Source organism: Colias croceus, chromosome 2 (genome assembly GCF_905220415.1).
Source record: "Colias croceus chromosome 2, ilColCroc2.1".
Lineage (NCBI taxonomy): Eukaryota > Metazoa > Arthropoda > Insecta > Lepidoptera > Pieridae > Colias > Colias croceus.
The window spans coordinates 12,509,859-12,526,502 of record NC_059538.1 but is presented as its reverse complement, the minus strand read 5'-3'; the positions used below and the strand labels follow the sequence as shown (position 1 = coordinate 12,526,502).

The following is a 16,644-nucleotide window of genomic DNA, read 5'->3' as shown; positions in this document are numbered from 1 at the left end:
ACAAACAAACTCTTCAGCTTTATAATATTAGTATAGAAATATTGGAAATCATTTGCTCTCAATATAACGTGGACTTTTCTTCATCTAATGTCTTTATAAGCATCGCTAATCGAAAATTGTTCGAGAACTTTACCGTGTGTGGAATGTTCACGTAGTGAGTTGGTTGATTTCTAACCATTTAATTAATGTTCAGTCACAATTTATTGTCAACGCGTTTCTAGTAAAGTTATAGGTTACCGTCCAATTGATATCTAATCCAATAGATAACTACGATTAAGATACTCGGGAAGTAATGGTAAGTTTAAAATAAAACATATATTTGCTTTATATTCATTAGAAAAACAATCGAAAGGGTTTTAGGAAAACGCATACATATCAATCAGTACTTGAGAAACAAGATGACCTCGACCAGTTTTATTATGTAGATATTTTTAAGTAGTAATGTGAGCAACTCCATTTTACCTATACCGGATTCCCAATGCTATTTAAGTCTAGTTTATCCTTCCGAATTAAATCCCAAAGTCTTCAGAGCACTATACAAAATTCGTGGTCTAATTATAAAAGGAAATTTATTTATGACGCTAGAATGAACTCGAACACGATTATTTAATTAAAAATTCCATCAGAAAATGTAAGCTACTTTCAACTTTGTGTAGTCGGATTGTATGATTTAAATTAGTGAATTTATGATGTGCACGCCTTTATAGTGGAAGCGGTATTATTGTTATAGTTGCTTTTTCATTTGCTTTGTCGTTTAAACAGTTTAATTGTTTGTTGAATGAGATATTAATATTAGAACTAGCGGTCCGCTCCGGCTTCGCCCGTGGTACATATCAAAAGTAAATGTTGGCCGATTCGCAGACCCGACCGAAAATTTCATGAGAATCGGTCCAGCGGTTTTGGAGGAATATGGTAACAAACATTGTGACACGGGAATTTTAAGATTAATGATATCCTACTAGCATTACTTCCGTGTTTTTTTTTTATCTAAACTAATAAAATATCTATTAATATTAACAAATGCCAATTAATTACTTTTACCCGGAAAAAAAAGGATGTCATTAATTTCATACTTCGGACTTGTGATGCATTCACAGATATCTTATGTTTAAAAGTGCTGTATTTTGCGTATGTGCGAAGCGTACTAGAATTTGCGAGTCCGATCTGGCGTCCCTCTTATCGCTGTTATATTGACCGTTTGGAAAATATTCAAAAAATATTTATTAGGAAACTTAATTTTATATCGAAGACCTCTTGTGCTAATTACCTTGAAGGATGCTCTCTCCAAAGGATCAATACACTCGAACAACGGAGAGATATTATTGACATGATGCTGCTTTACGACATAATGCGTAATAGACTGGACTGTCCAAATATTCTCGGTAATATATCACTACAAACACCGTCATTACGAACAAGGCATTGCCAACTATTAAAGGTTCCCCTCGCTTCAACCAAACACCTGCAAAATTCTACACTCTTCCGTCTACCTGATATTTACAATAAGAAATTTTCAAGTGTTGACATATTTCATCTCTCCCGTAACAGTTTTAAAAAAGCAGTAACAGACATCACCAATTCAATAATTTCTTAGTTTACTTTTACACATTCTCACCACACTACACCATTATACACTACACACACAGTACACACATTCACACATCCATACCAAACATTCTATAATGGGTAGGTACGTTTTCCTCTTTTTTGTATATCATGTCCAAAAACATATATGTATAAATTAATTTTTTCCACTTTATCATTGTTATAATTAAGTAATGTAAAACTACTGTCACATTAATTGTCTTATTATTGGTATTCCTTTTTATTGGCGTATTGTTTTGTTAAAGTTAAATAAAAATATTGTAATACAAATAGCTGTAAGGAATCTATGTATGTAAAAAATAAAAATAAATAAATCTTGTTTGTATAGTAAATACTAAATAGGTATTAACATAACAGACATTGTGAAAAGTATCGATCTCTTCCCAAATATTAAATGGGAACTATATTTTCTATCACCAAAATTTATATTTGTCATCAAGTTGTATCACCTAATAAATAGATCTATCACCACATAAACAAAAATTGTTCCCAGGTGTGAATTATCAAATTAATCTTAATATGTGTATAAAATAAGAGATTGATAACCAATAAAATTATATTGCATTACATGAATATAAACTTCGTTCTTATAATAACAGTTTTGTTACTTAAATAATAGCTCTGTGCTCAGAATGGTAGATCTGTCACCAAATAAATCGATTATCGATCCCTGACTGCGACTCCTTTTTATTTGATATTTTGTCACCAATACAGTAGTAACATTTTATTTCGTTCAGATATTAAATTAATAGTATTGGTTACCAATTTAATACATCAATTTATAATTTTAATGAAAAAATGATCAAAGGGGCGGAGACAAATTGGCGCGCTTTAAAAATTGACATGTGCAAACATATTATCGGATTAGCCATACGCTTAAAGCTGGCCAACCCCCCACCAGAAGCAAAAAATGTGCTTATCGGCCAGAAAAGAAAAAGGGGGCGCCCTTCGAAATCCAAACCAGCGCTGATTATTCAGTGATTATTGTTTTTTAACAATAAATATTGATTATTTTAACTTTAATTAAGTGTTTTATCTACAATTATGCTAACCATTAGCCAGCTATTAAACCAGAGCTGATTATTCAGTGGTTATTATTTTTAAGAAGAAATATTGATTATTTTAAATTTTAGTAACATAATATGATTTATTGGTGATCTCTTTAAATTAGTTTGCTTAAATACTTATTAGGACACACCTATTATAATACATACAAAAATATTTATTTGGTACTAGACCTTATATCTCAGGATTTTAGGTGATTTAATGTGGAACTGATTTTGCATTGTTTGGTGACTACATTTTGGTGACAGATCTACTATTTTGAGGACAAACCCTATTATTTAAGAAACACAAAACTAATTAAATTGGTGATAGCTTAAATGATACCCATATTAAATCTCTTCATTGCATTATAAAAAATATTCTTCTTTATATCATACCTGCATAAAAATTAAATGAAGGAAATTATTGGATATGCCTTGGCTTTTCTGTATATTATAATGTATGGATTTACGTAAAATTTCATAATATTTTATTTGCAAATCAGAATCATTTCGAAAATAATTAATCACACACAAAAAAGCATCATTAAACGTCTTTTGAACTTCACAACCTATGCTATAAATATCCAAATCTAATCGTAATAAAACTGATTAATCATCCATTTTATTCACACTTTAGTAATAAGCTACATTCACGCATAATTCAATGCTATCAAAGCAACTACATTAGGCAAAATCCCGCGATTGAACACAAATAATTTTGTCTCATTCAACAATCGATGGTCACTTTAATTAAACAACAATAGAAACCGCAGTGCTTAATGATCGGAAATGCGGTCAACAAATTATGTTTATCGAGTTGTTTATTCATACTGTCGGAATGATAAATAGATAGGTATTTCCTTTTTAGAGTTCCGTGCCCAAAGAGTAAAACGGGACCCTAATATTGAGACTTCGTCGTCTGTCTGTCTGTCTCCAGGCTGTTTCTCATAAACCGCGATAGCTAGAAAGCTGAAATTTTCACAAATGATATATTTCCGTTGCCACTATAACAACAAATACTAAAAATTTTAAAAAGTAAAATATTAAGGGTAGTACGGAACCCTTCGTGCACGAGTCCGACTCGCACTTGGCCGGTTTTATTAAATATCATTGGCTTATTTTTGTTTAAAAATAGTTGATGATTTGAAACCTTAACCAACATTCTGCAGGTAAATGTTTTACTGGAAAAAATTATGTGAACATACTATAGGAATTAATGTATGAATACGTATGAATTTAAAAAGAAACCCAGTTTAATAAAATCTAACCTAACGGTGCATTTACATCAAACGAACATAGAGCTAGAGATAGAGCAAGAGCATTATTTCGTGATCTTTTAGTGTAAACGAAAACTCGTATGCAGTGTTGTTCAGTATTAGAACAATACACAGAATCTTTTCGAACGTACTAAGAAAAAACGAAAGAATGCTCTACGCATGTTTACACTAAAATAATTTGACATAGTGAGGTTAGAATGAGCATTCGCTCGTTTGATGTAAATGTACCGCTAGAAGTAGTTTGAAAAGTGGTTAAAATCTTTGCCGCAAAATTACATTGATAGACATTTTCATACAAATAATAGGTAGCAAAAGAATTTCACATATTTTATTCAAAATAATTAGTAATTAGACATCAATAAATGCTCAAAAAGTTTTACCTTGATAATATTCGTAGATACCACGATAATCTGTTTCAATATGATTAAAATAGATATAATAAATAAATGACTGATGATATTTTAATATGATTCCATTAATTATGAAGTTAACTGAATGCGAGGTTAATTTTACAACAGATATCTATTATAATTAACTGCTGTCGGATACACGTTTAAAATGGTAGCTTCATAAAATTTAATTTTCTTTTTGATACATTTTTATGAACATTTTTACGAAATACAAACTGATTTTTTTCTAGGTATATCTTTCTACTTAAACGCCTCGATTTATAATTAGCCTGAGAATGAAACTGTCAAACACTAAATAATGAGTAAGCCAAGAGTAAACTTATGAATGTAAAGAGAACTTATACATATATTTAATATCAAATCCTTGTACAGAAATAATTTTAATGCATATCACAAATGAGTTTACGCTCCCAAACATTACTATTCAAATAGCATATTAACTACCGAAAATAAACATACATATTATATTAATACGCAACCGTAATCAACAAATAAAAAGTTACACATTTGAACAAGTAATTGCCTTTGATATTGCGAAAACAACGAAATTAGAAATCAAAAGGATTCAACATGCTCAGCTAAAAACGAGGAGACACAAGATGAGAAAACTTTGTGGTACAATTTAATAACGGCGAACGCGGGATAGTATAAAGAGAGAAGTATGTTATCTGCGAACAAAGGTACATCGCGTTTTTATGTACACGGAGCCCTTGGCCATGTCCCCGTTCATGTACGTACGCACGCACACAGCACCATTCGGTTCCTACTCTTGGACTGGTCTCGTAAGGGCCGCGGCATTGCTGTGAGCGGTCGGTGTTTTAAAATTATTTTAAACTAGCTTCCGCCCGCGACTCCGTCCGCGCGGATGTCGGCCTTCGCGTGGATGGTTTATTTCTCCATTTTGAGTAACTCTGACAATGACATCTTATAAATATCTATTGGACCCAAATACGGTTAGGCCTATAATAATACGCAACGTGTGTTCGCGGTTCTATAGAACAAACGTCTATGGATAAAACTGAAAAATTAAGATTAATTTTTTTCTTCGTATTTTTCCAGGATAAAAAGTATCCTATTTTACGCCCAGGGTAATAAGGTATAATTATACCAAGTTTCATCGAAATCGAACCGTTAGTTTTCACGTGATGTCTTCACATACAGACAGACAGACAGACAAAAAATTTTTTAATCACATATTTGGGTTTGGTATCGATCCAGTAACACCCCCTGCTATTTATTTTTTCAATATTTTTAATGTACAGAATTGACCCTTCTACAGATTTATTATATTATGTATAGATAATAATGTTACAAGTGAGCCTGCGCCTCACAAGTTTAGGTACCGTGCGCTCCTAAACGCCGGGAGTTGGCCTACTTCTCACTTTATACTATGAACGCGGGTAGACAAGTAAGGAATTTTGCGGACAATTCGTAATTCTACAACTATCAACTTCAGGCTTGGCACCGGAGCGAGAAATGAAAGCAGATTGTGGAATAGTTATTTACCGAAATGTTAGTTTGCGTAATGTTACAACTGACAGCTCTTTAATATCACCGGGTTTTTCATTATCTCCCGCTCCGTATTATAAAGTTCTAAGAAGAGGGAATGGATTTTGTTGTTCAGCTAAGGAACAAGTAATTTAACGGTTTGATGTAAAACTATAGACGTATCTGACACTTTCCAATACAGAGTTTTGCTTAAGATTTGTAAAGTTTAAGATAAAAGTTATTTCAAAACAACACAGACATAAATCAGTATATTATAACGACAGTTCTGTTAATCGTGTTTTTATTAACTGCTACATAAAAATATTAAAATTTAAAATGTTTTCTTTGATACTATAATTGCTCTGCGGTAAACATAACATACTATGTGCAATACAAAATACGTTTTCAAATGATTGAAATGGTATTGAATACCAACCCAAAACTTATAAGTAATTGATTAAATGGCTACAACGTCATCTATACCTTCGAATGTAAACTATTTAAGCTATCAAATTCGTGCCAACGTTTCAACTTGCAATATCTAAGTTTCATATTAAATCCAACGCTATCTATAAATGTAATTGAATTGCTGCTAACTTGTAAACTCTCCGATCAATACCAACTTTACCGCTAGTCTTGACGAGTTGAATTCCTTCACAACTCCAAGCTCAGAGTCGTGTCGGCAAAATACTTTTATGTACAAGCAATTTGTCTCAATTGTTTGACAAGTTTTATTCCCAACGTAAGGTCTTCATTTGGGACAATAGCTATTGCCGTAAAAAAGGTATTTTGATTGGCACTTCCAATGATTGCATTTTACTGTGCAGTTTTTTCCATGGATTTTTATGACAACTCTTTATTGCTTGTTTTAGAGGTCATAAAGGGACTATTTTATGTCGGATACTTACAGATTTTATTTTCGGACTTATACTATCATTATTTTACAATATCTGCTACGATTATAAATATTAGAGTAAGCATTTTATCTTGAAGTGTACTTAACAATGTGAAGAAGACGGTTATTATTTCTGGAAAACCGCAGGTCTATTGCTTGGTTTTGAGTATTTCTCAAAAGCAATATAGTCGATCGATAGCAATAGTTATGCAATGATATTCAACATCAATTTATGTCGTTGTCAATCATTAAATTAAAAAATAAATATTGTTCTGTTCAAGTTTATCACATCTATTACAGTTCTCTCCGACATCTAAATCCTCAATTTAACTGATCCCACCTCAAAAACGTAGCATGTAATCATAAATCACTATCCGACCGCAGCTTCTTAAAAGACAATCCAGCGTAATCCTCAGAAAGTTCTGGAACTTAACCGAATTATCTCACTTTATACTCCCGTCACGTGTTGTCCGTCCTACACTTGTGAATTTCACAAACTTCCATCCTAAGACGTTGTTTCTTGATACTTTTACTGATATTACTTTTTGCAGCTATGTACATGCTGTGCCGAATTTGTTATTTCGTCGTCTTTGTTAAGATGGTGGATAATTGAATTCTTCTATGTTCAAGTGACAGCAATTCTAGCAAGGATTATTATCCTGGAATTCACAACTGAAATTTCTCCTGTATTGGACACGTATAGTTTGAAAGCAATTTAGGGAAAAATTGTCTTGGAATTCTCATCAATATTTTTTAATAGGATTAAAACCTTTCAAGTTTTGAAGAGAGACTATAATAAAAGCGCATAAAATTGCTGATGAAAACAATTCTTCTCTAGTGATTGGATAAAAAAGCAACAGCCGATATATTGGAAATGTAACACAGATGGCGTGGAGATGGAGCGAGCCAATCACGAACGTTGCACTTTTCATTACGTCGCGATGAAATCATCAATTGGATCTCGTAGCTATTACTTTGTTAAAATGAGCTGTGTATCGCTAGTATGATATTATATTGCAAAGCATGTATCTAGACATTTGGACAATAAATCCTGTAAATAATAAAACTCATTCTTTCATTTTTTTTACATCTATACTGATATTATAAAGCTGAACAGTTTGTTTGTTTGACCGCGCTAATCTCGGGAACTACTGATCCGATTAGAAAAATACTTTCAGTGTTAGATAGCCTATTTACAGAAGAAGGCTATAGGCTATCGGCTATATAGGCATCACGCGAAGACCAACAGGAGCGGAGCAATGAAGTTGGAACCGCGGATCACAACTAGTGCTTTATATTTTAAAGATGACTGGCGCGGAAATACTGCCAATTGTATTAACTCTTTTATAATTCCAAATAGAAAACAAAAAGGAAAAGGAAATTATCTACTTCTTCATTGTTAATAGAATTTTTTCAAGTAAAAGCTTTCTCTTAGAATGTCGAATATACTTGGATTTTACGAGATTTGTCAGCAGGTTTCGACGTTTTACGATTATTCGGAAATATCATCAGACAAAATTACTCTGCCATCGTGGAACTTTCATCAGGAAACATTTTTTTAAATTAATTATTTAAGTATTTGGACTCTTTTTGTTCTTGCTTCAATATTATTCATTTTAAAGAAGACAATATTATTTATATTTTAGTAATAATTAAACGAATTAAATAAATTTCAAGCACAGGATATCTAATAAGGAAATAATAAACTATATTAGAATATTTTCTAAAGTGTTCAACGGAAATGCTCTTCTTGGAACTTTGCCGGTATACGTTTTTAATGATATCATTTCTATTAGCTCCATATAAAAATGTATCATATACAATTTTTATTAACATTTTCATATACAATATTCATATAATTAGTTCTTCTCTCTCTACCCAATAAAGTAACTTCGCTAATTTCTAGTTTTACACTAGCCGCCGCGGTCTTACCCGCATTGCTCTGCTCCTATTGGTCTTAGCATGATGATATAATAACCTATTATTACTTTCTCGATAAATAGTATATCTAACACTGATATAATTTTTCAAAACGAACCCGAAGTTCCTGAGATGAGCGTGTTTAACCAAACAAACAAACAAATTCTTAAACTTTATAATATTGGTAAAGATATTAACTCTATAATCTATTTACCTATAACAACACCATCGACGCTTGGCCCAAATGCGTAAGAGAAGTCAGGTGCCTTAACTGGTGCTGACAGCAAAGTTTCTAGTGGACGCTCTCGAAGACATCTTAGTAACGCGGGCGGAGTTAAATCTGAAAAAAATAAAATTGCTAGTGATATTGATAAAGATGCCATAATAGATGCTACTATTTTTATCAATCTTATTAGCAGAATTCAGTTGCTTGTAAACGAAAGAAATTGATTTGATTAGTATGATAGTACAAAAATTGTTAAGGTTAATTTTATAAGCAGGACAGTAGGTAATTTTACATGTATGGTGTTTTCTAAAGCTACTCACTATCAATTTTTTGTATAAATAAATAGGAGAAGTTGGAAAGCAAAATCAGTTCATATTAATCTTATCTCTAATGAATCAAGAAGTTCCAATGTTCTTAATTCATTCGATTATAATACTTATCGTTCTCTCAATAAGGTTCAAAGTAATCTTACCTGGCGAGCAATTAGCATGAGTAGCAACAATAGCTGCATATTTATTCGGATCTGCTACTAACGACCAGGGACTTAGACCTGATCCAGACATGAGGATTGCTCTGTGAAAGAGGAGACCTGGAACAAGAGAGATGATTTAATTTAATACATTAGTAAAGGTATATCACGATTTTCATTATAGCTATACAGTATAGTATATTATTTTTTATTCTCTTTAAATTCCTTTGAAAATGTCATTTCGTGGACTTCAGTGATAATTTTAAATCGAAACGCAAAGGTTTGATATAAAAAACTATCAAAGTATTTTAATATCGATGATTTTGTATTTTAAGTTCCTTCACTTATCTACTAAATCATTTTGTGTAAATCTTATACAAGCACCCTTATCATGCGTATCATTCATACGTTTCGTTACTTTGACATAAGATATTACAAGATCAAGAAAATGCGACAGATTCTGATAATTTTCTTCATATTCTAGACCTAAATTCCATATCCACATTTGCTAGGGTTAAAAGTACAAGAGTGCCTTTCAGAGCGGATTTCCTTTACCCGCTTAAAGGCGTCGTGCCTTGAATTTTTGTTGCAAAATCTGAAGTAAAGTTTCAATACTTGTCGAGAAATCTTTTAAAATTCTTTCTTAGTGAATATTGTGAGTGTCTCAAAAGTGTTCTATTGTTTGAGATGCACGTGGTTAAAGTAGGCCAATGATCTGTATTCGTCTATAGACTATGTCTAATTCTTTTTAAATGGTTTGTGTTCTTGCTTTGGAAGATGATGTTTTTGTTTTTGGATAATCATAATTTCTAAGATTTCAATTAATTATTGTTAGGAAATACGATAAGTAAGACGATAAGGTTAAGAAATATCGAATTCCGTTATTTTTGGAAGGCTAAGAAATTTATTATAGAACAATTAGTATGAAATAAACATTATCATAATATTGATACGTACGTCGTAAAAACTTATATTACTGATTAATTTTAGCAAACTTTCTTTTTTATATTTGTTATATTCTAATTCTTATCCCTTTCTTGTCAAATTGGACGTCATGTATTGAAAAATATAGTCATATTAGGGCCGATTTTTCAATGCCTGGTTAAAACTTATCCGTCCAATAAAGTATTACACGATAATATTAAAATATCACGTAAACTGTCAAATACGGACAATTAGAATACGTTTTTAAAATGGTAGTTTTATACATTATTCGACGAATAAGTTTTAACCAAGGATTGAAAAATCAGCCCTTAGATTTTGAACTAACGTTAAAATTAATCAACAATATCTGTAAAGATAATGTGTCCGTATTTAAGCAAAAAGGAACCAACCAGCATACACGCACTTTTGAGATATCAAAGGATTTACAAAAACATTTGCAGCTCTGTTAGATGAAGTAAAATTAATATTTATTTTATTTAAATTCATTGATAAATTACTTATTTAAGTATGTGTATATAAATTTGTTCTGAATACTCTTAAACTTTCTAGATAATTAAAAAAATGTGCATGTGGTTCCTTTTAACATTTATCAATTGATAGGTTTTCTCTTATACAAAAAAGAACCACAACCCAGGGATTTAATGATATAAATGAAACTATGTATTTATAATATCGTAATAAAGCTTTTATTAAAAAGATATATAAAATAATACATATAGAGGATGTTTATTCGACGTTATCATCAAATTGGATTTCGAAATCCACCGTGTCTAGTCCATCTATGTGGTCCTCTATTGCATCATCACTAATAAGATTGTTATAAAAACTCTGTGCATATTGTGGAATGAGATGTAATATGGCCTGAATATCGCTTGAAGGTGAAGAAAGCTTCTCCAGAGGCATCGACATATAAGGTTCTTCGTTATCTTCTGTAATAAAAAGAAAAAAAGCTTTAAATCAAAACAATAAAGCCGCGTGGCTTTTATACGTAGATATATGGCGACAGCAAAATATAATTAGTTCTTATAAAGCCGTGTCCCTACTAGACGACTAAGTACGTTGTAGGTACATGCGCCATGTACAAAAAACTGGCTAAGTGCGAGTAGAACTCGCGCAACGAAGAGTTCCGTACCATTATCTATAAAAACGGCAAAAAAATCACGGTTTATTGTATGGGAGCCTCTTAAATATTTATTTTATTCCGTTTTTTAGTACCTATTTGTTGTTACAGCGGCATCAGAAATACATCATCTATGAAAATTTCGACTGTCTAACTATCACAGTTCATGAGACAGAGGGACAGACAGACAGACGGACAGCGGAGTCCTAGTAATAGGGTCTCGTTTTACCTTTTGGGTACGGAACCCTAAAAATCACACGCGACAGTGACCAAACCTAAAAAAAAATTAAATAAACTTGTTAAAATTTTCAATTTCGCGGGCTAGGGCCTTGTTCCGGACAAAAGAGTGGCAGCGCGACTTTTAAAATCAAACAAATTATTATATGCGCTGAATGTACTTGTACTGAATCTGAATCTAAACGTATTTTACCAAAATAGTAGGTAGGTAACTAGATCATCGACAGTTGTTTTTAAAACAAGGTTTAGTACTTTCATCTCACAATGACAGATGAATCGTAACAAAATGACTCTTAATAATTCGACTCGCCTTCGTGAACAATAAAAGTGTCGTTAAAATACGTAAATCCACACAGGATTCCTCTTGTACTTACTAATTAATGAACTATCTTTTTGAAATCACTCCACCTTCGGGAATGAATCAAAAGTGGATAAAGCGTACCTGCATCTCATAGATTCAATAAGTACTTAAATGCATTTAATAAAACTACTTACCCGTTGTATCTTCATTATTATCTTCGGTGTTCGTCTCCAATGCTTTTCTTTCCAATTGCTTCCTTATTTATTTATTACTAAACATTTTCGCATTTAATTTTAAAGGTAATTAACAAAAACAATAGAACTTACTTCGCGGAGAAAAAAAAACGGGCGTCACGTATTCGAAATACCTACCTACTTCGCTGAATGTCACCTATATTGACTGAAAATTGGAGTTTTGCACTTTGAGCTATTTAAGACGTAATGAAATACGTTGTTTAAAGATGAGAAGCAATCTGCATTGTGCACAAGTCAAGGCATTTGGTACCGTATAGCGATGATGGGTTTCAGGATGTTTTACAATATTTATTTATGCATGATAGAACCGAATGCTTGTGGTTTTATTTTGCAATAAAAAATTACAATTAAATTATGAATTTATTTTACGCATAACCATACCACAGAAACCTGGTTCCATTTTGTGTATTAAAAATAATTGTTATTAATAGAAATATGTGTAATGTATAATGGTACCAAGTATCTGCGGATCTGTTTTGTATAAAATGACATGATAGTAATATCGTTTATTTGTTTGAACAAAGCAGTCCCGTGGTGCTGTGGTTCAGTTTTGCTTCATATGTATTATTCGTTGTTGCTGGTGGTTCCTTTCTGCTTTTAGTATACCTTGTTTCCAAGGTAAAATTCATGTGGTTCTTGTTTGTATAAGAATTTAGACCACTTTTAAATGAGTATTCTTCAAGAAACGGAAAAAAGCAAATTTGTCGAGTGGTTCCATTTTGCATAAATACGGACATGTAATTAATTACAATATTCCATTACACGGAATCACGCATCACAGAAAATGGTTTACATTAAATGATTAAAAATTTTGCAATCTGCCAACGCAAATCAGATTACTGAGTTTATTCAAATTATACTTTTAATCAACGAACGGTTGCCTGCTGCGGTTTTACCGCTAGAGAAAAAATCAGAAGTCTATATTACATAATAAAAATTACGATTTAAGAACGTAGTTAGTAATAAACAACAAATCTAAACTAATCCAGCATGCCAAAGTAGATAAACTGTATGATTATATGTTACCAACTCTTAGATTTTTACGTACTTAAAACAGGAGAATTTAAATCAAACTCAAAACTCACTTATTGACGATCGGTGACAATGTTTATAAGTTTATCTTATTTATGCGTGATTTTTAATTTTTTTAACCTCTTAAACCTGCAATCTGTTACAATCGCTACATGTCCCTATGTCCCTTTGTATGCTTAAATCTTTAAAACTACGCAATGGATTTTGATGCGGTTTTTGAAGTGAAAACTTCTTTAGTGGCGTAGGGTATAAAATCTTAAACTCGCGTCAGGACACGTGGCCTGATCGAAAAAGCGTAAGACGGATGTTTTTTTTTAGCCCTTATATTCCATGCGTAAGACGGATACCATTCCAAAATATCAAACAGGCTGAACGTTAATAATCAAGTTTTCACTTCTGCCGGCACTCCCGGAGTGCAACCCGTCTTTTTTTTTAATAGATAGAGTGATTCAGAGGTAGGTTTTAGTATATAATTTATTAGGTTTTAGACAAAGCGGGCGAAGCCGCGGGCGGTAAGCTAGTAAAGCCATAATATATAATTGGTATTAACCCTTATAGATCGGTAAGTTCTCTTTATATATACGGGTTCTCTCCACCTATCGTGATGGTAAAGATATTATTGTTTCCATATTACAATGGAGGAAATCAGCCATCTATTGTGTTTCATTATGATATATGCAATGGAACGCGGGTGGGTTGGAAGCTCAAATTTCAACTATTAGATGATCCTTGTCAATGTTACTTTTCAGTCTATTTAAAGGTATCTATTGATTTTAGTTGACTTGTATATTTAAGTGAGGATCTTGTCCTTTTCTGGGTCATGGGATAGATGCACTTTATATAAGCTTCTCTTTCTTTAGGTATTATTCTTATGGTATTCTCTATTTGGATTTAACGTTCTATTTAGCTTGTCTTTTAAAATAGATTTTCATGTTGTATCCAACATGTTGAATTCCATTATTAGATAATTCCTTTTACAACCTGGTTTTCTTTGTGTCTAAAATACAATTGTAAAACGCTCTGCTCGTTCATATCATACCTTATTCAAAGATTTATTTTCATATTGTCAATGAATTCATATCCGTCAATCGCGGGTGGGATTGGCAGCGTTGCGATGAGGTTCGTTTTATTCAGAATGGTTCGATTTAAAATTCTGTATGCATTACGTAAACTACGATCTGCCTGATTTGGTTCGAATGTTATTGTTGTTAGATCGATAGAGTTGAGTAGGAGGTATATATTGAAGATTTATTTTTCATAGAAAAAAGGTGTCATTTGTCATAAGTTTTCCAAAAATAATGTGTTTTGTTTGTAGCGTTATAGCTTGTGACCGTATGATTCAATGTAGGTAGATGCCGTTTTTAAAATCGAATTTTTTGAACTTTATCACACGCGCAAGTCCCGCTTACGATTTAAGCTCGAAGGACCACGATGTACGGGGTTGTAGGTCCCGTACAGAGTAAATAAAAGAATTAAGTACAATAATTGCCTTTATTGCCTTAACTCTATAGTATGGTTAATGGTTATGGTCGTGAGAACGCGCGATAGCGGTGGTGATCGAACGCGAACTGATGAAAATGATGAAATGTATTAAATTGCCGCGTGTCCGCGTAAAACGCTGACAGCGCGCAATGAAGCTGATGTACGAAGACCGTACAATGTTGTTAATAAGCTGTTTTTCAAGTTATATCGTCTCCAAAAGAAACCGAATTTCTAAAAAGATAATGTAATTATTAATAAAAGATAGTTTTGTCCTATCCAAAAAAACCCGAATTATTTATTTATTTAATAACATCAGTTGCCACTACAGGACAAGACACACGCAATAATTTTCATACAAAACTGTATGTTGCCCTACTTATATGCACTTCAATACTCGATAAATCTTTAGCCAACTATTTCTCACTTGAAAACAAACAACTATGTGCCGACCGTGAAACCGCAAGAAGCACCCTTCACGCCATGCGGTCATTGATTTGTGAGAATGCTTAGATACACGTTGTTTGAATATAGGGAAAACGACAAAAAATACTACTGTACTTACTGAAGTCTTGTTTAGTAGTAGGTAACTGACTTCAGTAAAAAAAATGTTATAAAAAAAGAGCGTATGTGCCGAGCACACTTCTCAGAATTGAAACTTCTTTGGCAAGATTCAAAAACTCCATAAACAAAAAAGAAGAAGAAGAAGATTTAAAACCTGAAGGCAATGCGCCTAGAGAGTAAAATTTCAAGGTTGCGTCATGGCGATACAGTCACGCTGAGCAGTCACGTCATGGAGTATGGCGACGATTTTGGTATATTAAAACCTTGCTAAAGAAATAAAAAAATAAACTCTTCAGCTTTATAATAATTTTAATATAGATAATACGTGTACATGAACGAAGTCGCGGGCAAGAATATAGTATCTTATGTAAAGAATTCAGAGCAGTAGCTTGTTTGTAAGACTTATTTACATTAAGTTCAAGTAAGCTTATAAGTTTAGATAACTTGGTAACTTGCTTGTTATTCGGATTTATTATATTTCAATCGATAGGGTTTTGTTTGAGTTAAGTGTTTGGGATATTATCTATTGTAAAGCAAGATAAGTATAAAGTTTTATACTTTTAATATTGTAGAAAATAGAAAATATCTGCTAGTCTGTGGACATTTTGTTTTATAGTATATTTACTACTTGAAATATATCGTTTATGAATGTATCTAAGCATAATAAATGAAGCTAAGGAAATTAGTTAGATTTTTAGATAGTTCAAAATAACAATTTGTCGAATAAACGGTACGAAGAAGAGAGTATTGAGATTATAAATCAATGCATAGAATACAATATATTCTATACATAGATTTATAATATAAAATTATTGTCATACTGTTAAATTTAATGTAGAGTAGATAAAAAGTCTCGTTGCCAGTATACATCTATTCCTACTTATATTATAAAGCTGAAGAGTTTGTTTCTTTAAACGTGCTAATCACAGAAACTACTAGTCTGATTTGAAAAATTCTTTCGGTGTTAGATAGCCCATTTATCGAGGCAGGCTATAAACTATATATCATCACGCTAAGACCAACAGGAGCGGAGCAATGCGGGTGAAACACAGACCGGAGCACAGCTAGTACAGTATACAGGGTTACTTGTAAAACACCAGCAACCTCGCAGGACAAGATAGCTAACATCATAAGTAACAGCTTAGCTATCTTGTCCTGCGAGGTTGCTGCTGTTTTACAATTAACCCTGTATATATACGTAAGTAGCTTTTATTTTTGAAATTTTGTGTACACATACTTTAGGGTAGGTATAGAACGCTAACTGATAAAAGTAAGGCAGAACAGAAGCTCGTAATACAGAAACTCGAATCCTTAAAGCATTCCAGATACAATTCCACTATAAAAGGAACGACAATTTCTTTGTACGATGCCTTCAA

General features: G+C 32.4%; 1 protein-coding gene across 1 annotated transcript in view; it reads right to left on the bottom strand.

Moving 5' to 3' along the window:
• The window catches only part of LOC123701497 (neuroligin-4, Y-linked), a 103,608-nt gene that overhangs the window by 16,355 nt on the left and 70,609 nt on the right, over nt 1-16,644 (bottom strand). The window contains exons 5-6 of the mRNA XM_045649003.1: nt 9,340-9,456; nt 8,856-8,981 (exon numbers count right to left, since the gene is read on the bottom strand). Of these exons, the coding sequence (XP_045504959.1) occupies nt 8,856-8,981; nt 9,340-9,456 (243 nt within the window). The remainder of the gene's footprint in view (nt 1-8,855; nt 8,982-9,339; nt 9,457-16,644) is intronic.